At 41.7% G+C, this 24,546-nt stretch overlaps 1 protein-coding gene across 2 annotated transcripts in view; it reads right to left on the bottom strand.

Moving 5' to 3' along the window:
* The window catches only part of KCNB1 (potassium voltage-gated channel subfamily B member 1), a 393,304-nt gene that overhangs the window by 78,509 nt on the left and 290,249 nt on the right, over positions 1-24,546 (bottom strand). Inside the window, exon 3 of one of the 2 annotated variants that reach the window (XM_053243525.1) lies at positions 14,518-23,782. The exons of the other annotated variant lie outside the window; for it this stretch is intronic. Within the exon in view, the coding sequence (XP_053099500.1) occupies positions 21,746-23,782 (2,037 nt within the window). The 3' untranslated portion in view covers positions 14,518-21,745. Of the gene's footprint in view, positions 1-14,517; positions 23,783-24,546 lie in introns of those variants that run through there. 2 annotated transcript variants of the gene reach the window in all.

The raw sequence follows: 24,546 nt of genomic DNA, 5'->3' as shown, positions 1-24,546 counted from the left end.
ACAAATCCAGCTACATAAAATCTGCCTAGATCAGACACAGCACGTACTTAAAGAAATAGAATATTATTTATTAATTAGGAACAGCAGCAGGAAGGCAGAAGCAGCGAGTCCACCTAGCCCCAAGGCAGGACCATCAGCTTCTTCATACTGACGCAGATCATTGAACCATCTAGCTCATTATTGTCTGCTCTGATTGACAGCACCTCTCCAGGGCTTCAGACGGGAGTCTTTCACAGCCCTCCTTGCAGATGCTAAGGACTGAATCTGAGACTTCCTGCATGCAAAGCAGAAGCTGTACTACAGCCCCTTCCGCAAGTGTGATGCTATGGTAAACCCTTGAGGTGGCTGCTAAGGAGTCCACCTGCAAGGCTATAGGTTTTCTAGAAGTTGCTTTCATCATTAGTTTTATCTGTAATAGCCTTCTGTCAGTGTGTCGGTTTGGAACTTTGTGAAAATGGCCCTTGCTTAAAGGCAAATGATGATGTCTTCTGTTGGCAGAAATTCACCTGGCTTGCCCAGTCCAAACTAATTTGGTTTAGATGAATATTTTAAACCAGGGGTTCTCAACCTTGGGTCCCCAGATGTTGTTGGATTTCAGCTCCCATATTCCCCAACCAAAGGCCACTGGGGCTGGGGATTATGGGAGTTGAAGTCCAATAACATCTGAGGACCCAACGTTGAGAATCCCTGTTTTAGACTGTTTTGAAAAAATATGTTGGGCCTGCTACACACACACACTGTTGTAAGTTAGAAAGTTTCAAATCTTGGTTTCTCAAGCCACAATACATATGAGAGCAAATGAGCATATCTATCTATTCTTTCAGTTACTAACAGCAGCTTATGAAATGGCACAGATAACTTCTATTGGTGTTCTAGCCCTTTTCACTAGCCACATTGATGATTATAGTTAGTATTAAGGAGTCTAGACCCAACAGGGGTGTTTCTTCTGGATGAATATCCAATCAGTAATTCTGCAGTTGAGAGAATACTAAATCTTGTAATTTAGGGCCACTAAGCCAGTACAAACACACCTCTATGTTAGAAATTGTTACGGTAAAGCATTACTAAGGGACTGCAAATAAACGTATCCCAGTATAAACTAGTTGAGGCGAGCTTAAAAATGGGGAGATGCAGAAAATACTGGGCAATACCAATATCCCAAAGATGCATGTTTAAATGTGTTGTAACACCCTTTGTAAATGAACATTGAGGCATTTTAATGAGTAGCTCAGTATGTTGCCAAAGGCTGCATGGCAGTTGATTAGCTAAATTTAATATTTTTTTGTACCCATTTCACATTCTGAAAAGATTTCTTTGGAAGCTTTAGAAATAAAAGGGCATTAGAAAAATTTAGACTAGAAATAACAAAGGTGAGAAAAGCAGTCCTAGTTCATTCTAAAATGGATCTAAATCAAATCATAAAACCTATAGAAGCATGAAATTTTTGAAGCAGTAATTCCCAGTGAGGAATATGAGGGTTTTTCTCTCTTTGTTCGGACGGTCGTGTTTACTTTGTGCTGCAGGAAAAAATGGAGATGATATATTGGACCGAGAAGACTGAAGGTTGTTAGAAAAAATAGATTTAATGATTGTCTAAGGGCTAAACTAGATTTGATGTGGAAAAGTCCTGTGGCTGGAACTTCACATGCCTTCCCCCACTCTCGGACAGGTTCCAGATGGTGTCAATTGGACATTGTTGCTCTTCAAAATCTGAGCTTAAGTATGATGTCCCTCAAGGCTCCATACTCTCTCCAATGTTTTTTAACATCTACATGAAACATGAAACCACTGGGAGAGATCATCAGGGGATTTGGAGCTGGGTGTTATCAGTACGCTGATGACACCCAGATCTACTTCTCCATGTCAACTTCTTCAGGTGATGGCATATCCTCCTTAAATGCCTGCCTGGAAGCAGTAATGGGCTGGATGGGGGAGAATAAACTGAAGCTGAATCCAGATAAGATGGAGGTACTTATTTTGCGGGGTCAGAACTTCAGAGATGATCTTGATCTACCTGTTCTGGATGGGGTCACACTTCCTCAAAAGGAACAGGTCTGCAGTCTGGGAGTACTCCTGGATCCACACCTCTCCTTGGTTTCTCAGGTTGAGGTGGTGGCCAGGGGTGCTTTCTATCAGCTTCGGCTGATATGCCAGCTGCGTTCGTTTATTGAGATCAATGACCTCAAAACAATGGTACATTTGTTGGTAACCTCCAGACTTGACTTCTGTAATGCACTCTACATCGGGTTGCCTTTGTACGTAGTCCGGAAACTTCAATTGGTTCAGAATGCAGCAGCCAGGTTGGTTTCCGGGTCATCTCTGATGATGGAGAGATCATCCAGAGATCAACTCCATCTTTGCTGATGGAGTTACACTGGCTGCCGATAGGTTTCTGGGCAAAATACAAAGTGCTAGTTATAACTTATAAAGTCCTAAATGGCTTATGTCCTGGGTATTTAAGAGAGCGTCTTCTTTGCTACAAACCCCACCGCCCATTGAGGTCATCTGAGGAGGTCCGTCTCCAGTTACCGCCAACTCGTTTGGTGGTCACACAGAGACGGGCCTTCTTGGCTGCTGCCCCGAGATTGTGGAATGCGCTCCCTGCTGAGTTACGATACTCCCCATCTCTGGCTATTTTTTAGAAAAATTTGAAAACCCTTTTTTTTACCCAAGCCTTCTCAGGTTTTTAATTTTAAAATACTGTTAATTTTATGGTTTTTAAATTATTGCATTGTTTTATCTTTTATATGTGTTATATGTTTAACTGTTTTAACTTTTATATGTATTTTAATTGTTGTTAGCCGCCCAGAGACGTAAGTTTGGGTGGGGTATAAATTTAATAAACAAACAAATAAATAAAGCATGATGATGAGGCCTCCAATTTGGGTTGAGGCTGAGCCATAGGGAGAGAGGGTTCTAAACCTTTCCCTTTGTCTTGTAGCCTGGGCACACAACCCAGGGTGGTTCTTTTATGAGGCAAGTGAGGCATTTGCTTTAGGTGGCTGATTATTAGGGAACCAGCTGGACTGTGGGCTGCCCTCCACTGCTGCTGTAGGCTTCCAATGGCATCTGGTGGGCCACTGTATGAAACAGGATGCTGGATTTGATGGGCCTTTGGCTTGATTCAGCAGGGCTGTTCTTATGCCATCAGAGCAGCTCTTAGGGACTGATCTAATCCTCCTTGCATGGAATGCCTCTCCTTGGAAAGTGGCAACCTGCCCTCCTCGCCACTCTTTGTGCCACTTTCGAAGCTTGGAAGGGTCTATTTTGAAAGAAGGCTGTCCCTTACTAGAGCCATTGGGCAAGGCAGCATTTTACATCTTTCCTTGGGCACTGCAGGCTCTTGGGTCACCCTGACCCCCACTACAAAGCTGTGGTTAGCCATGGAAAGGAAAACTTAAGTTTTCCCCTCCAAGGCTGAAAGTAGTTTCAGGAAGGGAGGGATATAAGTCAGGGAATTGGTACAGGGGTAAAGGGTTTAACCCCCCACCACACACACACACACACACACACACACACACACACACCCCATAGCTCCAATAGAAATTGCTACCTGCAACTACTTTTGAGATAGGAAAAGTGTTAAAATCTTGGAACTCCCATATCACATTTAGTATGACCCTAATACACTCAGAGATTACGGGTAACTTCACCTATAGCTGGATACACGGGACTAGTTGGTGCTGGTTCCCTGGGCTGGGTCAAGGTATGTTTCCCGCCTACATGAGTAAGATTTGCTCACACATTACTATTTACCACCTGTATTCAATATCATTGTGTTCATCTTATGCCAAGATGGGAATGGGTAGACACTGTGAGTTAATTTGGGAAAGGTGTAGGAATAATTCTGGAAGGACATTATTCATTATTTTCTACCCTTCACCTATATCTAAATTCCTATTCCTCCCTGCTTTTTAAAGACCTTGAACAATTGGAACAGGGGACCATCCCTATATAACTCTTTACCACTGTTACTAGCCCTGACCATCAGAACAGGGCAAATTACTATGTCCTTATCCAGGCCCAGCATAGCATTCCTCCAGTAGCTGTTGCTGGTGTCTACCTTATATTTCTTTTCAGACAGTGAGTCCTTTTGGGTCAGGGAACCATCTTTATTATTTATTTTTCTATGCTTTGAGAACCATTGAAACGTGACATATAAATATTCATAGTTTTAATTAAATCTAAATGAAAGTAAATGTGTGTGCTAAACATAAAACAAATCCCAAATTCAGTTTTAACCATACCTTTTTATTTATTTCTGCAATCTGGAGGAAGGGTCCATTGCTTTAAAATCTGTAGACATTTGGACATATTTTACAAGACAGTACAATTTTTGAATGTCACACATTGACCACAGCTTCATACCGCTACATGCATATAAAGACACTTCTTTAAAAGAAGGGGGTTTTTTTTGTACAGAAACAATTGGAGAGGTCAATAAACTTCAACAAGTAAGGATTAAATTAAGGTTACCAAAAATAAATATTAAAAAAGTAAGACTCTAAGTGCACTAGTATATGGCTAATGGATTCCTATTTCTTCCCAAACATATGGAAATTGTTAATGCTGAAAATGTTTAACATCTTTTGATGCACTGAGACTTAAGAATATGGACTGCGAATGTAAAGAACCTGTATACAATTTAGCAGACCAGCAGCTGTTGTGCATCCACCGTTTTGTACAAGCCAGCTCCTGGATTTGATTGATTGCTTTTTGCAGTTTGCTGGGATGCACAGTCTATAATGTAAAGGAACCAAATCAGTATTTTTTTTCTTTTTCTTTTTTGCTTCCCCCGTTTTAATTATCTTACAATCTACAATCGCATTCATGGAACACATTTTCATATCTTGCTTGCTCTTAGCAATCTTAAGAGGTTTTTAAAAAGAGGTTTTGCACTCTTCTTTCATTTAAAAAAGGACAAACAATGCTGCAATGCTTCTCGACATGCCTGCATTCTATGAAGTAAGGATTGCACAACAGCATAAAGCTGTTTGATGGCTCAGACTGCCATTCTGGCTTGCTGCAGCTCCAATATGGCAGGGAGTGTGAGGAGAGGCCTAAGGAGATGCACTGCACCTCTGAAAGCAAGAATCTTCTGTGTGGAAGGATCCTGTGCCAAGGCGGCCCCAGACCCCCCTGAAGATGTACAAGTGATCCAGCTACTCTGCCCTTGAGATCTCCTGGTACATGACTATGCATCAGCACATAGCCAACGCTCAGTACTGCACTGAGGGGCAGACGTTTTAAATCATTTGAGTATTTGCACACCACCCAGCTACAGATTTATAGACAAGAACTCCTGGTCAGCCTATTTTGCTCTGCTAGTTATGCTTTTCAGTGAGCAGAGGAACACATTTGTCTGTAGTAGCAGTTCAAGAGCGTTGTGTGCTCAAGGCAGGGCAATAAATGTCGCCCCCTTGCAAATACCCTCTTTTCTTTTCTTTTCTTTTCAAATTAGAAGGCAGGAAGGCATCTTGCTGCCTTGCGGATGTTCCAATAATCTGCTGCCTGAGGCGACCGCCTCGCCTCGCCTCATGGAAGGGCCCCGCCCAGTTTGCATGTCTGCACAGAGTGCTGCTCTTCATAGAACAGGAGGCTCTTCCATGCAACTGCATCCTAACAAAGCCCTGTTTTCAGTCACCTCTAACAGCTGTACTTTCAAAGCAGCTCAAACTGAGAATCATTTTCATCTTGGCACTGTGTTCTGTATGGCAACGAGTTTTCGGTGCATCTAGTATGGACTTGGTGTAGTATGATGTTTGTACATCCCTAGATTTTGCATCATTTCGCTATTTTCTACCCATTGAAGAATGTCTTTTCCGGACTTACTTTCCTTTTAACAATTAAACCCAGGTGGTGATAGTTGTTTCGGAAGATTTACAATAGTTCTTTTGATGCTATAGTTTTAATGTTGCAATGGTGTCACTGTGGCTAGTGTTACAGATTCTAGGCACAACCATTTTCATGGCTTAAGAAGTTCACAGTAATATGGGGAGTGTCTCAGAAAAGAAACCAAAGGGAACAATTCATGAAGTAAGCAACTCTGTGCACACACAGAAAATTAATGGGAAAGGCTGTAGAACACAGTTTCTGACTTAAAAAAATATGTTTTAAAAAATCCTTAGTGATTAAGAACATCACATTGCAACAAGCATTTCTAAAGCAGAGGAAATAAAAGCAGAAATAAAAATAAAAATGAGGGGATGTACTGGCATAAAGAAGCATGCAAGGAATCTAGCCCAAACTGGAAATACTGTTCAGTAACCACAAAGTACTGACTATGAGACAGCACAGAAGTTGTGAAAAGGGCTTAATCTTAGAATAGGAAGGACTATGTGAGAAGTATTGTTTACATTTGCATGCACTTAATTCAACAGTTGACTTCCACCTGAATACATTTGAGGTTATGTGAGCCAACATGAAAGCTATCTGTGGTTTCTGATTACAGCCTGGTTCAGATGATGGGCCGTGAATGAGCGGGAAGGAGTGATGAGCCCGTGCACTCCCTCCTCCCTCTCCTTGCATGTTCCCAGTTAAATGGAAAGCTTTCTGATTTGTTTTTCCATGACATTTACCGTATCTGGTCTTGTGATAGCAAGCATGAATTGTCCCCTTTTCTAAGTAGGGTCTGCCCTGGTTTGCATTGCATGGGATACTACATGTGAGCATTGTAAGATATTCCCCTTAGGGGATAGGGCTGCTCTGGGAAGAGCACCTGCATGCTTGCATGCAGAAGGTTCCAAGTTCCCTCCCTGGAATCTTCAGATAGTGTTCAGAGAGACTGCAGCCTGTAAGCTTGCTTTGGGTAGGCAGTATTGAGCTAGATGGACCAATGGTCTGACTCAGTATAAGGCAGCTTCCTATGTTCTTAGTCCGTGATCCCTACAAACCAGGATATCAAACAATGTTTGATACTGGTTTGTAGAGTTTCTTCAAACCACTGTTTCCCTGTTCGGACATCACAGGATACTGTGGTTTAACAAACCAGGAGACTTTTAATTAGCTGGGCACATCAGGGGAGGAGAATGAGTGAGGAAGAGGGAGCACATGGTTTTCTGCTCCTTTCTCTGAACTGGGTCACTGTGTCCACGCACGTGCACATTAAAATGAATCATTTGATCCTACAGTCATCAAGTCATGAACATATTGGTGTAAACTGAGCCAAAGAATTGCGGATTAGATAATGAGTTTGTTCTCACAACTGAGCAGGTGTGGGCGCAGAAAGCTGACTAAACTCACCTCCCCCCAAATAAATACCGGTTTGTTGCTGGGAGCGTGGATCACCCTCCCAGATTATCCACGCTGCATGCTGCAGCATGGAGCTCCAGAGGCCAGGACGACATGTCCCAGCTGCCAGAGATTCCCATAGTGCACCACGTGACACACACACACTGCACTGGGGAATTTCCCTAGGAGATGGGCTCTTTAGGCACCCATCTCTGTTTCCGCTGCAGCTAAACATAGCCCCAGTGAACACACAATCCTGGAGGCTGTTTTAAAGGCTCACTTGAGCCCTTAATCCTGGCTAAGTCCGGATTTCAAAGTGGGGTTAGGAGGTGCTGCCCTGCTGGGATCTCATATGCAGCCTAACCCTGGCTGGGCTTCCCAAGCCTGGGTTAGGGTGCGCATGAGAATAGCCTCAGTATCTTTTGGAAACTCAATTCCTGTCTTGAGTTTCTTGCTTATTTAGGGGAGTGGGAACCCTTCCTCTTTCTAATCATAGAGACAGAGGTGACTCTTTACAAAAGAGATTGTCCACATAATCATATTTTAAAATGTGAAAAATAACTGACCCAGTAGAGGTCTGAGAAACATAGCGCAACTGAGGTAATATGTGCTCTACAGAATCAAACAGTCATTAATTAAAAACCACCCAGCTGTACCAGTAAAAAGTTGAGATTTTATTTTCCAACCTTAACAATTAGTTGGTTCAATAAAAGCTGTTTTTCAGCTATTCCATCTATCCCGTTCATATACTATATATAAATATAAATATAGATATAAATATAAATATAAATATATATATATATATATATATATATATATATATATATATATATATATGTATATGTATATGTATATTTATTGTAAGAACAACTTGGGATACCTTCACACTCTGCCAAGCTGAGAAGATAAAAGCATTGTTTATTTTATTCATTACGTCTGCATCCCATCTTTCATCCAAGGAATTTAGGGCAGTGCAAATGGTATTACTCCTTTAGCTCTATGGCTTATTGTGGAAATCCGCCATCTTTTCTGTGGGATCCAGATGGGCCACTGGAATAAGGCGTGCTCACTATATTCTATTTGCTCACTATATTCTATTAGCTGTGATATGCTGGAATGAAGAACAATCCTTTAAAGAGAGGTCAGTGTTAACTGTAAATAATAATAACAATAATTCCTTTTTAAAGTTTAGCTTCATCTCGTATGGTCATGCCTGTTTCTTCAGCAGCCAATTCCTAAGATTGGGTAGTACCTGGAGGCTTCCACAAATTTGATGTTTCTCATGAGACCAGGGGTTACCAACCTTAAACTTGTTGGACTACAGCTCCCATGATTCCTAGCCACAATGGCCAAACCATGATGTGAACTGTAGTCCGATACCTGGAGACCCAAGGTTGGGAACCCTTGCATTAGACCAGGCCTGCTCAACTTAGGCCCCACCAGCTGTTTTTGGACTTCAACACCTATAATCCCCAGCCACAGTAGCCAATAGCCCAGGATTATGGGAGTTTTAGGCCCTTATCTGCAGAAGGGCCGAAGTTGAGCAGACATGCATTAGGCTATAGTGTTATGTAACATGAAATTTTCTGCCGATGGAAACTGGTATTCTTGTGTCAAGTTCTTTAGAAGAGGGGTGTCCGGCAAATTCTCAGCCTTTTTCTCTTAGTAAAAGGATATTTAGGGCAGATCCTTTGGTTGAATATTTTACCTGGGGAGAGGGAGCCTAAAGGGCCCTTCACTCCAGGGTTCCATTCATTTCAAACAGAGGATGTAGCTCGGTGTAACAATCTTTTTAGAGGGGAGTGTGTATATGTATGTGTGTAGTAGCTATCCCTTTAGAGAAGTGAATGGGGAAGTTCAGCTGTGTACACGGCGGCCAGCTGTGTATAGGGCGGCCAGCATCCTGGTTGTGTTTGCACAACCAACAAATTTAAACTAGTGCAAGCAAGTTGTGCTTTTGCACAAATGTTTTTGTGCAAAAGTGCCACCTTGTGCTAGCACAACACGAGTCTGGAATGCAAGTTCCTGGCTGAGTGCATTGGGCTAGTGTAACAAGTGCAGCGTTAGTCTGGATGTTAGCCACTGAGAATCCCAAACCCACAAGGAAATCTGCATCGGAACACAATTTCTTTTGAGCCTCTAATGTGATCTATTGTGTGATGATATCAGAAACCAATCCCCTGCCCCCGCAAACAAAAAACCCAGCAGCAAATTCATACAATTGGTGTTGGACCCCTGTATGTAGTGGTATGCAAGTATCGGCAACAAAATCAACTAGCAGTGATGTGAGGATGTACTTTTAGACGGTGATGCAGAGAAATCATGCACATGCTCTGGTCCCATTCTCAGCGATGAAAGGCAAAGAACCACATGTGTTCATTACTGGACCATGTCCTTAGTTCATAGAGCTCCTATATTTGTAGATGTGCACATTTCATGATGTTTAAGCATATGGTAAAAGGATATTCTTTTTGAAGAACATGGAGTCCCAAATTTCTTGCTATGTGCATGCATATGTTAAAAGGGGGGGGGGTATTCCTGCCCCTTAGGTAGCATGCCTGTCACTAGGATTTTTAAAAAATGAATTAATACAACTGAGAAAGACCGAACATGTGACCTTTAAAAAACAAAACAAAAAACCTCTGTCACTCATTGTATTGGAATTCAGTTCCTCTTTGGAGGGGAGAATTCAGTAAAACATCACATTTGGCCCAGCACGGGGCTTCTGGGATTGTTGGCAGAGTATGTAAACAATTGACAAAAATGGCACAAGGTAATAGGGTGACTGATGGAATTTACACCCTTTCTCTCCTCTGCCGTCTCTATCCATCTTCCTACAGGCCGCAGATGTATTTCCCATTGCAAGGTTATCCCCAAGTCAGCATCTTTACTTTCTGCCCTGATAACTGAAGTCCCTTCTATGGTTATTTACTCCTATAGATGAAAAATAAAACCCTGCTCTGTGATCAGTGTTACAGTGAGGAGCCTGGGCGAGATTTGACCACCAGTGAGGACAGTGGGATGGTCTTGCCTCCATCAACTGGGATCCCCAGGTTTAGCACAATGTCTCTCTGTTTGAAGAGCAAGAGGCTGGCCCTTTCTTGCCCATCAACAATGCAGACATTGTGTATTGTGACAAGCAACTGCAAGCGAGCCCCACTAGCCGAGCAAAGTGGCACCTTTTAAAGTGGTGATCGTCTTGTATTTATCAGAGGGAGAGCAACTATCCCTATCCAGCCCCAGCACAACATCCTTCCAGTGGTTGTTGCTGGAAAGAGCCCTGCCTGAAACCCTGGAGAGCCAAGGCCAGTCAGTGTGGACAATACTGTGCTAGACAGATCAGTGCTCTGACTCAGCATAAGGTACCTAAGTATAAGGAACCAGAAGATTGGAGGACTTTCTGACTTACATATTGTGGAGCTATTAAAGGCTTCAAATGGTAAAATTGTCATTTTGGAGCACAAGGCAGTTGCAGGCTCACACCTTGCTAATTATAGTGCATTTTGTGATTGCTGAATCTAGGCTGAGATAGCCTGTTCCTTTTGCTGGATATCAGGGCACCAACTTGTCCAATTGTTCACTTAGTCCGGGGAATGTCCATATATAATACAATTTCATATTGGATTATGTCTCAGTTTTGCTTTTTAGAGTCAGAAGGCGATATAGGAAAATTCCCCCCATATGACTTTGTTAATATGCATAGAATAATGGAACTAGCTCTGTGTTATAATTGAACCCCTGCTAACTTAGCAAAGAGGCACCTTTTAACGTGGTGATTCTCTTTATTTAGCAGGGAGAGAGTAACTGGCCCTATCCACTCCCCAGCACAGTACCTCCAGGGACTGTTGCTGGTGTCTATCTTATGTTTCTTTTTAGATTGTGAGCCCTTTGGGGACAGGGAGCCATCTTATTTATTTATTATTTCTTTGTGTAAACCACTCTGAGCCATTTTTGGAAGGGCAGTATAGAAATCGAATGAATGAATGAATGAATAAACTAGAGAAAAATGGGCAAGATGCCTATAGCATCTCTTTAATTACAAATGTCAATTCATCTGAACAGTGGTAAGCACGACTTGTGATAAAGAGACACTTGGTTCAGTTTATATGCAGAGACGTCCCCCCAGTGACCCCAGTATTAGTATGCAAGGTGACCAAAGGCAGAGGAAGACAGGACTCCCGGGTCTCATGAGCAAGGATGGAGGTATGCCATGACCCCTGGCCTGCATTGTAGCTTAGAGTCAGTCCCTAAGGACTGTGGAGCAGCCTGGACTCAATCCCAGACTGGTGCCTGGGACTGCCAGCAAGGAGACCTCAGAGCCAGAGACCCCCAGACTGGAGCCTGAGTCCCTCAGAGAACTGGCCCTTTCCACATGAAGAACCTCAAGCTCCCCTAAGCTTGCACAGCAGGGCCAGCAGGGGCCAGGAGTGATGTAATGAGGCCAAGGAGGAATGCAAGACTCTAGGCCCTGTAAATCTCATGGCACTCCAGGAAGAAAGAGGGAGCCTAGGAAGAGGAGTCTGAGCGGCCTCCGGGCCTTTAAGACCTCACTCCACCTCTAGGCTTTGTCACAGCAAGCCACTTTCCAGGATTTTATTTAAGTTTATGTTTATATCAGTGCAGCCAGTGAGGGCGGCACAGGGGTGGAGAAAGAGGTACCTCTGGAAACCCTTCCTGGTGAGAATGCCAGCACCTGCAAGCTGTGGGGAGCAGTGGTGTGCCGCTCAGCATCCCGTGTGGCGGCTGCCCCACCCACGGCATTCACTTGGCCTCTGCACATGCGCAGTGGCAATTTGCATGGTCAGCATGGGGTTGCTGACCATGCAAATGGCTTTCACGCATGCACAGAAGTCAGGTGAGTGCTGTAGGCATTTTTATTTTCAATCCCCTTCCAAATGATCCCTAGCATGGAATTTGCCCTTTTTACAGCCGCACACTGAGTCAACACTTGGGGCTATGCATCATGACCCCAAGATCTCTCTCCTGGTCAGTCATGGGCAGCTCAGATCCCATCAGTGTATATGTGGGGTTTTTTGCCCCTGCATGGATCACTTTACACTTGCTTACACTGAACTGCATTTGCCATTTTGTCGCCCACTCCCCTCGTTTGGAGAGATCTTGACATTTTGGAGCTCCTCACAATCTGTTTTGGACTTCAGTACCCTAAATAGGTTGGTGTTATCTGCAAATTAGGCCACCTCACTGCTTACCCCAACTCCTAGATCATTTATGAACCAGTTAAAGGGCACTGATCCCAGTACAGATCACCAGTAAGGACTTTGAAAGGGACTTCTCACAGCCCCCGCTGTGCTGCCCTCACCAGCCGCCACTGGTTTATATCCCAATCTTCCTCCAAGGAGCCCAGAACGCCGCACATGGTTATGTTTATCCTCACAACAACCTTGTCGTTTGCTAGCTGAGGTTAGGCCAAGAGATGAGTGACCCAGAGTTACCCAGTTAAGTTTCGTGCCTGAATGGGGATTTGAACTTTGCTCTCCCTGATCCTAGTCCAACACTCCAACCACGAATGATCTAGAAATGACCACACTGGCTCTGCAACCCCAGCTTGCCTTGCTGCCTATTAGACCTTGTGGGTTCTTATTTGCAGGACAGGACAATATATTTGTTCAGTGGAAGATCATGCTTGAAAAGCTGGAAATATTCAAGATGCCTGTATAACAGGGGTGGGGAACCTTGGCCTTCCAGCTGTTTTTGAACTACAACTCCCACCATCCCCAGCCACAATTATTGTTGTCCCCTGCTAACTGGGCAAAGAGGCACCTTTTACCGTGGTGATTCTCTTTATTTAGCAATAGCAATAGCAATAGCAATAGCACTTACATTTATATACCGCTTTATAGCCGGAGCTCTCTAAGCGGTTTACAATGATGTAGCATATTGCCCCCAACATTCTGGGTACTCATTTTACCGACCTCGGAAGGATGGAAGGCTGAGTCAACCTTGTGGAAGGCTGAGTCACCTAGCAGGGGGAGAGCAACTGGCCCTATCCACCCCCAGCACAGGACCTCCAGTGACTGTTGCTGGTGTCTATCTCTTGTGTTTCTTTTTAGAATGTGAGCCCTTTGGGGACAGGGAGCCATCTTATTTATTTATTATTTCTCTGTGTAAACCGCCCTGAGCCATTTTTGGAAGGGCGGTATAGAAATTGAATTAATTAATTGATTAATTAATTAATAATCATAATAATTCAAAAACAGCTGGAGGGCCAAGGTTCCACACCCCTGCTATATAACAACAGAGGGAAGGGAATGGTTGGAGCACCCCTCAACTGCTTTTCCTTGCAACTCTCTCCCTCCAGCCTGAGATCTGAATGCCTATTTGCCAGATGTGCGTTTGCACTGAGCTGAATCCCCTTCGCTGTTCACCTTCAGAGATATCCATTCTGCCTCCCCGCTGCCATCCCATCCTGCCCGGCATGGCTCCTGTGCCTTTTATTACTGCAGTAAATTAGCCAGGGCAGCTTTTCTTGATCTGGAGATGAATGATGGGGGAAAGCTAAATTTCTGTGCGTCAGGCAAGTGTGAACAACCATGTTTCCCACTGATCTCTGTCTAAGGAGCAGCTTTGGAGGCTGGCTAGCTGGCTGGTGGTGATTCATGGAAGGGTGTGCAGTATTGTGAACTTGACAAGTGTATAGTACCTGGCTCAGATGCATAGCTTCTTGTGTTTCACATACCTGATCTTTGCTGAAGCTATGTTTTTAATTTATGCTTTTAGGGTGTCTGGTATCTCTGGATTCTTGGCCCCTCTTATTTTGTACACAGAGCATGGGGTGGATAATACCTTTCTCAACAGGCCTTTTCATCTTGCCCCAATGATGAAGTCCCTTACTTTATCCATGCACTCAGACTAGTTCTCTAATCTTATTACAGTTGATGTACATCTGGGAGAACCTCACAGAGGTCAAAAGCTGAAGTTAACAGATTAGAAGTCTGCCTTCCAATAAGATCAGACTTCTTTCCTGGGAGGATGAAAGCCCTACATTTAACTTCCATTTGCAATTGCAAAACATACGACAGACAAGGAGAATACAAAAACGTAACAATGCCAGACTCTATAACTTTTTGCAGATACAATTCAATGAGTGTTATTGCAACGTTCCTTTAGTACACACACACCAAAAGGGTGGGGTGAGGTGGGGATGAAGTTGGAAGTTCTGCTGTGTAAATGGTTGACAATAAAGCCTCTAATATATTATTCTGTAATACAAAAGAAGGATTTTTGACTTGATTGCTCTATTATAAATTTGCTAAAAATACAACTATATATATATAATTTTTTTCCTTTATTTGAACAGAAAAATAGACTACTCTGGAATGCATGAAAGTCACATGACTTCCCCCAACATCAGTTATGTACAGAGCCAACACAATGGAAAACTGGAGGTACAGAGAACACCTGTACTTTCAACAGAAATTGGTTAAAGCCATATTCTCCCTGACAAGTTGTTTATAAAGCAACCTACACAACTACTTTTGCTTGTTGTGGTTATTACCTCTAAGCAGGAATGATAATACAGGAATTTTTTTTTTTTACTAAGGGAAGGGAGTGACATGGAAACCTGTGCTCTCCTCTCATTGAATGTGGATTCCTACAACCATGTTTTCCATGGGAAGATTTCATAAACCATATAATAGGCAGTATGCTGAAAATATCCATCTTAGACATTGAATGGATCTTATCATGTCCAAGCAGGATAGGACCGTTCTCATGTAGTAGAACGTTCAGGATAATTTTGATAGGTATGTATTAGGGCTGTAACAATGGGGGGGAAATTAATTGAGAGAAAAGATTTCTCCCCAATTAATCATCTGCAGTTTAAAAAAATACTATTTTTAATACAAATACATATGAAAAACTGGTAAGCATCACCTTAAGAGCATTCCCCTTTGACTTTCCAACAGGGAGGAATGTCTATAAAATTATACATTCGTCAACACAGGTGTGTGTAATTTAAAAACAAAGGAAGTATGCTTCTGAATGCTTAAAAAAATCCATTTGTGAATTCAGGCAAATCTATGCAAATTTAATCAAGCCAAACTCATATGATTAATCAACTATGTTTTCTTTAATCGGGTGACAGATGCCATACATGTGAGATTGGAGAGGGAAGCTCCTTCATGGAGGGCTCTTGAAGCGGTGAACAGAAATTAGGGTGGTCACTTCATTTTCTGGAAGAAGCTCCCGAGCTGTTAGTTTGTGAAATGGGAGGAATTCCACAGGTACAGCTTCCCCCTTTGCTGCACTTCCATGATAGGAAAACTGTGCCCGTTAAATTTCTCCCTCAAATGTAATTGGCTGGATTTCACCCACTAAATGCATCCACTGATTGCAAGAACAAGTGTGCCAGGCATCGGCAGCTATGGAAATAAATGCAGTGTCTTAGCAGGGAGGGATGATGGTGCACAATAAGCCCACTGTATGGTAACCGTATGAACAGGCTGTGTGAATCCACACCCAGTCATGTACGATGTAGCAGTCACTTTGCTTTACTCAAGGATTTTATTAGTGGCATTTCGGTGGTGGGATTGGGATGGGGTTGGGAGATTATTCTAATTTACTAAATATTGTGTGGAATGTATCAGTAGAGAGAATGTGGCTTTAGTGACTTCCATGTGAACCGGAAATATCCCTGTTATAGTAATCTTACATTAGTACCTTTCGGTCAAGACATAAATATACAGTAGGTACAAATATTATCAATACATTACATTTTGTTTTTACAGAATACTATTTTGCTTAAAAAGATTGTACCATATTAGCTGCAAAGGGAAAAGGCTGAAGTTTATGACAGCCATGGTTGCTAAGGAAACAGGTCACATTGGATTTGTTGCAGTGTGATGTGCACAGGGAAAAAAAATTCCTCAAGCTTTTTGCCACACAGTCTGTTCGGAAAGGAAATATGGATTCTGTGGGTCTTCTCCCCCCACCCCTGCCTTCTTTTGCAACTGATTCTTGAGCCTTTCATAAAATGTGGAATTCACAGGACAGACTATGCTCATCATTTTCCTGAAGTGTGCTTAGGTGAAGTTTCTAAGAAAAGGCACTGAGAAATCTACCACAATTACAAATACAGTTACTTACTTTTCCTTGCTTTAAAAAAAGAAGAAGCTAGGAGCTTAAAAAAAAATCCTCCTAGTTAAGCACAGTGCCTGCACTCATTCTCTCCTGTGATCTAACAGGGTGATGTAAAAAGCAAGCAAAAACAGAAGTCCCTTCACAAATAAAATTCTGTTTGCTGGCTTGCTTGAAGCATGATGCATAAGCGAAGATCAAAAAGTAAAGGACTGGTGGTCAGACTGCAAAAGATTGGTTTATATTTCCCTCTCTTTGCCATTAAAGTTTTGCTGACCAGGAAAACAGCTCTTTAGGCATTTCTGGCATCTTCAGTGAAGTGCTAAAATGTCATTCTATGCTATGCATTATGGGAGGCTGATGAGCTCCTCCCTAGCACTCCAGCTAATACAGTACTTCACCTCAAAGGAGGATTCTCTCACTCCACCTTCTCTCTGCTTTTCTTATTGCCCACTGGAATCTTTCTTCTCCCAACTATCTCTGCCTCTTAACATAAAGAGCTAAAACAAATGAGAAGTACCACTGCTTGATGTTTGTGTTGCTGGGCTACACCATTTCAGACAACAGGTGGGGCAACTGAATGTTTCAATGCTTTCTCGCATAACATTTCATTTTCACATACAAAAGTAGTATGTGAAAGGGAAAAAAGTAGGCTAGACCTTCTCCCCAACACTCTGGGTTTCCTCCCTTGTGTCATGTGAGGTGGGCTTGTTTCTCTTTTAAGGTGGTAGAACATTCAGATTTTCAATCCCTACTGTCTGAATTGGTGGAGCCCAGCAAGAGATGCACCATGTACTTCTGTTTATCTGCGTCCCAGGCCCTTGGTGACAGCTTTATAAAATTACATTTTGCTCATTCTCTCTCAGCTTGCCTTCTCCTGGAAAGCACTGCCTTAACGGTAGATTTCACCATGCACCTAACACGAGCAAATTATAGAGAAGCCTAATCTAACCACCTATGGATTTTGGCAAGGATGATGGTCTTCCATAGCACTACTTTTTTGTGACGAGTACGGACCCCATGGTTCTTTGCATTGTCATTTTCTTTTTCAATGCTTTTTAGTTCAGAGTAGATTTCCCAGTGCTCGTCCATCTATGCATATTTTGTACACACAATATAAGTGCCGGGCATTATTGAATTAAAATTAATCTTAGGACACAATCCACTGGGAAGTTCTCTGGCACCACGTGCACTGAAATGAGGAAGAGAGACAAGAACATTACTGTGCTTTATGCATCTCCCATCCATTTCAGTGGGAAGACCCATACCCATACCCATACCTAATTTTTAGCTGGGCACAAAATGTGAGCCAGAATTAGTGTTACAAACAGAAGAAATGCTTTTTGAGCACACTATACACTTAGGTTTAATTTTCCTCTTTCTATAAGAAATGTGTAGGACTTTGGCGATTCACACTCAAAGATAGATATTTTATTATACATTTCAACGGCGCTGTCAAGAGATCTGTATCACATTTGACTACAGTAGGCCAAAAAAAGAAAAGAAAAAGCCTTTGGTTACAAGGAGAGTTGCACCAGTTGATTTTCCCAGTTTGTGTTAAAATGATATCATTCGTGTGAATGCCATCTATGAACCAAATATCACATTGAAAAGAGATGTGCTAAATAATTTATCTATATGGCTATATTTAAATGCATTTGCTTTCCTGATATGAAAAATACAATTCCTTTGAAAAATTTTTACATGAAAGAATCAGCTTTAAAATACGCAACGTGGAAATCACTATTATTTATTATTAATTATCAAAAAGTCATTTTTCCCTGAATTCTTCTTTTTTGTAAAAACATTTGTGCTGATGATGGACATGACAGACCTTGTAAGACAAACATTTTAGAGGTTTGTTCCGCAGATGACCTAAACACTTGTATTTGCTTCAGTGTTGCATTAAAGCACAAAAGCAATACTTTGCTGGATTAGGCCACAGCACTTGGTTTCTTTTTGAGACAATTCTCCCACCTCCCCCTTAAAATCCATGGGAGTTTTGCCAATGCAGTTAGGGTTTTTTTCTCCTCTGAAATAATTGTTTTTGCAGCCTAGTCCTATGCATATTTGCACCCAAAATAGCTTCTTTGAGTTCAATGGGGTTCTTCGTGTTAAGTGTGCCTAAGATTGAAACCCTAAAATAATATGCTTAAAGCCCATTTGCTGCATTATTAACTACTTGACTGTTACAACAAGTAACTCATTTTCTCCTAAATACATTAATTATGGAATTCCTGTTAAATAGACTTTGGAGTGAACAAAGAATGATCCGTTACTTTTAGAAACTGCTCTTTAATTTTTTTTTAAAAATGCTCTTTTGGTGAAGTGATCCTTGTAGGCAGAGGTACTTATTTTGGTGACTTTGTGTGACTCCTTGCATGGAACGAGGCTGAACAACCTAAAACCTTCTTTAACTTGATGTTACTTACATCCTGATCAGGGAGCTTCTATATACATACAGATATGAGTGGGTCCAATCATGAAGTAAGGGCCTCTTGGGAAACATCCCCACAGAACAGAAGGTATCTGGAGAATGATGGGATACTTGAGCAAATGTGCAAGATAGCCATACCTACATACAATATTGTGCAAAGGACTGACTTAACAAAGCAATAATTACGACCCATAATAATTTCTAAGATTTACATGTGCTTATTGCTTTTGTCCGTGTATGCTGCATGCATTAGAGACAGAAGTACAGTACAGCTTGAACGGACAATAATTACATTCAGGACTAACCAACAGCTATTTGACACCAGAAAGGCAGCTATTTGACAAAATGCAATAGTTCCAGATAATGAGTGACCTTTTTCAGGGTTGCAATGTATTACTTACAGCGTGTTTTTTAGAATTATGTACCAAGCCCTGTTGCATGCAAGTAGTTACATGTCACAGTAAGTACAATTCCACTTAGAACACCCATGGTTAAAGGGGGCAATCTGATGTAATGGCCAGAAAGTCAAACTTCTCTGTTCCCAATTCTGCAATCATTAGTCCTGCAAAAATGGCCAATGAAACTCTTGTGCACACTGGGCAGGATCCAATAAGTTAGTCACAACTAGACACCATTGAAACAAATGCAACAAGTTAGTCATAACTAATTTAAGTCACATTAATTTCAATGGCCATAAGAACTAACTTAATCTGGGTCCCGTCCAATGCAGATTTTTCAAGTGCTTGATTAGCTACTCAAACAAGTAACTGCTTTCAAAGCACCGTTTGTATATCTCTTCCTAGAGGAATGGAACAAACAAACCCCTATTTTAAAGACAAAATGAGGAAAAGATTGCAAAACTGTACTATACGGCTCTTAACAAGGACTGCTCTGTGCTTTAGATCATATGCATTTAGATAAGTTTATGAACTTTTCAGTTTTAAATGTGTATCTTAATGTTCATCTTTGGATGCAATGACCTAAAGCTTCAGCCTATACTGTCTATCTCTTATACTGGACGAGAGTCCACACTGATGTGCCCGGTATAAGAAGAATGCACTTTACTCTGAAAAAGAAGTAAAACTTTCAATGACTTTACAGTAACAATGGACACAACATTAAGTGTTATCATCACAGTTTTTGTAGTTCATTACCAGGTGGGTAACAAATCACAGATGTGACGAGGCACAAATCAAGATAGTGCTTGTTTTAAAGTGCTAGATTATTTTAATACATTCTTTCGGCTTCTCTACTTCACTGTTTTTTTCAAAAGCAATCACAAAATCAACATAAAGACCAACAAAATTAAATAATACTAGATTTGCTATAACAGTATTAGTGTCAAATCCAAGCTGGTGCTACTGTTTATGCTTTTGTTTAAAATGGCCTGTTAAAAAACATAAATGACTGAAACAGAGCATTGGCCTTGATTCTCTCCCCATTTATTCCTGTTTTTCACTTGTAAAATACCCGTGGAGTTAATCCTTATTTACATCAGTCTACATGAGAAGAGGATCAGGTCCATGCTCAGGAACAACTTCTGTTTTTGCATATTTGGTTAAAACTTGCATATGTTTTCATTCTATGCTATTTAAGTGCAAAACCTTGTAGAAGGAGTCTTCTAGCTTAGTGAACAGATTAGGTGTAAAGATTCAGGGAGTGGTTATTGAATGTCTTTCCATGCTCTATTTTAGCCTCCTTTGTAGTGCAGCTGTGCCCACAATTAGTATAGCTCCATAGCTCAATACTGCCATTTGGTTTTTTTCAGAATCTCCAGTGGCTCTGCTTTCCTTTCATTTACACAACTGTTGGTTCTGGGTAGTACTCTACTAAGGAGAACGCCCCTCCCCTCTACACAAGGATGAGATCTTACAAGAATGCTGGCAGAACTCTAACCTTATTCACACATTATGTTCAACACACGTACAGTCTGTATACAGTGTACATGCAGTTATTCACATATTATCTTTATCTTCAACATGCATTCAGAGTTCCCTATCTGCACCCTGCATTTGAGGGAGTGTAACCAGGTTCACTTTTTAAAATGAACTCATATAGACTCCTGTATGCATGTACAGCATAATGTCTGACTAGGGCTTCTGTCTCGCTCATAAGAACATGAAAATGTCTTCTCCTGAAAGTGTCTGCAGGAGGTTTTTATTTTTGGATAACTCCTCCAAACACCCCACTGATTTAAGTTTGAAAACTACCTTCCTAATCCCAATGTAAAAATCACATTCCCATTCTCAGATTTGCTACCTATAGCAAATTTGCATTTACTTTTAGTAAGTGCAAATTTTATATAATTTTTAGGGCTGGATTTAGATACAAGTGGTGCAACTCACCCTGCCAATGTTTTAAAAACAAAACTTCAGGTCTCAATGTATCTCAAAGTATTAAGCACACAGAGATAATTTAAACAGTTTATTTCTCAATTAAATTAAATTTCAATTTAACCATAAACCTACCCAAGCTCACCCTGTTACCTTTAGACCTTGTATCCATCAGAGAAAAAGGCATAGATGGGGATGTTTCGAACAGTTGCCCCTAAGCAAAGAGTGTTGCATTTCTGATCATAGTATCCCATCTACCACCTTGTTCCAGTGTTTGAATCTGGCTGCCTTGGCCTCCTTTAAGGGGTAATGCAAATCAGGTACTGGCATTGCCATAAAAGAGGTCCATCAAAAAGGGGGTAGTTAATAGACTATTTGGTCACATTGACTTCAATGAGGAAGTTGACATGAGATCAAAGTATGATCAAGATGTGCAATTGTTATTTGACTGTGGATAGATTGGGGCAACAATCCTGAAGGGATTCCAGAGGAGGTTTTATTCCTAAACCCTCCTTGAGGGCATCCTCTTGGCTTTTATAAAACAGGTGGCTTATTTCGGTCAGAAGTTCATGCCATGCAGAAGCTCTTTTTGTGTGTGTTGACTGTAAAGGCATTCCTCTTTAGCTTTCAACAAAAGTTCTGGAGCACGTCAGATATTCTGATCGTGTGTGTTACCATGTCCTCCTCCACCTGGTAATATGTGAACCTCGGGTGAAATGTGATTCTCTAATTTGATAGTTTCTTGGTTGCCATGGGTTCTTCCAGTGATACTTTCCATGGAATAAAGGCAATTTTGCCCTATGAGCTTGGGGGAGGAGGGTAAAGCAGCAGTCTCTAAGTGGTTCTTCTCTGTTCTGTAAATGTTTTCTCTTTGCCTTAAATAGCCACTGTGTGAAATGCTGTATTTGGGAGTTGGGTTTCCTGGTGGGGCCTTTGGAGGACTTGAGTCATAGAGCAATTGACCTTCATCATCTGTGTCAGCATCGATATATTTATGTATCCCAGCATCGTGGAAATTAAAAACTATTGCTGTCTTTGTCTCTGGTGACTTCGTGGGTGTCCTAGAACTTGCAGTCGTGTACAGAGAGGTTTCAGGACTCATTAAAGATCGATCAGAGCGTACTGAACTATCTGTAGCTGCCCCTGTAGTTCCCCTGTTCTTGAGGGGTTCTGGATATATTCTCAGGACATTTGATGCTGCTGATCCTACTGAGCTGGTATCCTCTTCCATGAAGTTAACCTTCAGAGATCTTAATTTTAGAGGATTAGTGACTTTTATGGAACGTTTGGGACTTTCTATGAAAAAGGTAGAGCAACGACTACTTTCTAGGTTTGGTTTTATCTCCATGAATTTGGCCCCACTTCCCTCTGGCCTGAATGGCTCCTGAAGTGGATTCATTCCACCTTTGCTAGGCAGTGCAGTTAGGGGGCTATGGGAATATCGCCCAGTGTCAGGAAAATCTGTAGCACAGCTTATATAACTGTCTATGCTTGACATGCTCCTCATGTCAATGATCCCATCTGCACGTGTGGTCAACAGTGGGACCATCGGGCCAGGTATGGCCTCCATTTCTAGTTCTTCTTTTTGCTTGCTGGGTTGTCCCGAATCCTTAGTGTTGAGGTTTGGCTGAGACTGAGCTTTTGCCATTTTGTTGTACATGTCTTCCAGCTGTTGTATGTTCAGATGCTGAGGACTTGAAGAAGACCGAGCTTTTTCTGGTGAGACTTGTTCCTTTGTCTCTAAAGATTTGTTAGAGCTAGTTTCAGAGAGAGATCTCTTGGCCCACTTCCACTTGGTTGGGGATAAGTGATTGTCCTGAACTTTATCCTTTTTGCCTGCATTCTCTTCCTTCTTTTCAACAACTATGTCCATCAGTTCTATACTACGAGCAAAAGCATCCTTCATATTCATGGACACAATGCTGCCATTTCTTTTTGCTCTTTCGAGAGCTTCTCTGCGCTTGATGGCTTTTTCCTGCCTCTTCTGTTCTTTGTAGAACTCAGAAAAGTTATTTACAATTATGGGGATAGGAAGGGCAATAACTAAGACACCAGCAATACAGCATAAGCCACCAACGATCTTACCTAAGAGTGTTTTAGGATAAATGTCTCCATAGCCAACTGTTGTCATGGTTATAGTTGCCCACCAAAAGGATGCTGGGATGCTCTTGAATTTTGTATCCTCCTCATCTTTTTCTGCAAAAAACACCAAGCTGGAAAAGATCATAATGCCCATGGCCAGAAATAAAATGAGCAGCCCCAGTTCGTTGTAGCTTCTCCTCAGCGTAAATCCCAGGGATTGCAAACCTGTGGAGTGTCTAGCTAGCTTTAGAATTCGGAGTATCCTCATGATACGGAATATCTGCACCACCCTCCGCACATTCTGGAACTGAAGTACACTTTTGTTTGATTCTGTGAGGAAGATGGTGACGTAGTAGGGCAAGATGGCTAACAAGTCGATAGCATTCAGTGGGCCTTTGAAAAACTTCCATTTCTTGGGCGAGGATAGGAACCGTAGGAGGTATTCCATTGTGAACCATGCAATGCACACTGCCTCCACGTGGGCTAGCTGTGGGTTATCTGTGGAATGTCCATATTCGTCTGTGCCTTGGAGTTCAGGAAGAGTGTTGAGTGACAAGGCAATTGTAGAGAGGACAATGAACATGATGGAAATGATGGCCAAAATCTGCAAAGAAAATGAAAGTGATTAGTACAACTGGAAAGACTAAATATTTAGCACCTCTAAGATCGTTATGTTATCTCTGATTTTTGACCTCACTTTCACACGGAAAGCACTTAACAATAAACATGCACAAAATTAATATTTTTCAGTTTATGTATAAGGAAAACAAAATCTTGCCACTGCAATGTATTCTCACTGGAACATTCTATTGTATAAACGTCGCATTATTAGAGCCATTCTTTTGTTCGTTCCTTTGCTTTCCAGAGCATATCACTTGTTCAGGGACTGAAGGACAATAATAAATACGGCTTCTCTTAGAGATGAATTGCTTCTGTAGTTTGCTAAAAAAAAACCTGTTAAAAAGCAATAACTTTGAAACGTACTACATGGATATAAAGATTTGTGAATGTCATGGTCTCCCTAGAGCGGATCTGAAGGCATTCTGTTTAATGAACTTTGGCAAAGTTTGTGGCTTTGGGGGGATTATGTGGGAGAAGGATGAACAGTGGAAACTTCAGGGGAGGCCATGAACTTTGATGGAAGTTTTGGCGTGGGGGAAGGTTCCCTTTATTGCTGGTGGGAATGGTAGTACTGTATCCTTTTTCTTTTGAAAATGCCATGCCCCTGGGGATGGTGGAGGCAGCCTTTTGCTGCCTTTCTCCCTTCCAGAATGCCCTGAAGAATGATTACAGTGTGATGTAGTGTGATGCATTCTGGGGGGAAAGATGGTCTGGTATGGGTCCACAGACAGCTGTTTTCTTCTTCTT

This window comes from Hemicordylus capensis, chromosome 4 (genome assembly GCF_027244095.1).
Source record: "Hemicordylus capensis ecotype Gifberg chromosome 4, rHemCap1.1.pri, whole genome shotgun sequence".
Classification (NCBI taxonomy): domain Eukaryota; kingdom Metazoa; phylum Chordata; class Lepidosauria; order Squamata; family Cordylidae; genus Hemicordylus; species Hemicordylus capensis.
The sequence above is the reverse complement of the archived record's forward strand: the minus strand, read 5'-3'. Positions and strand labels throughout refer to the sequence as shown.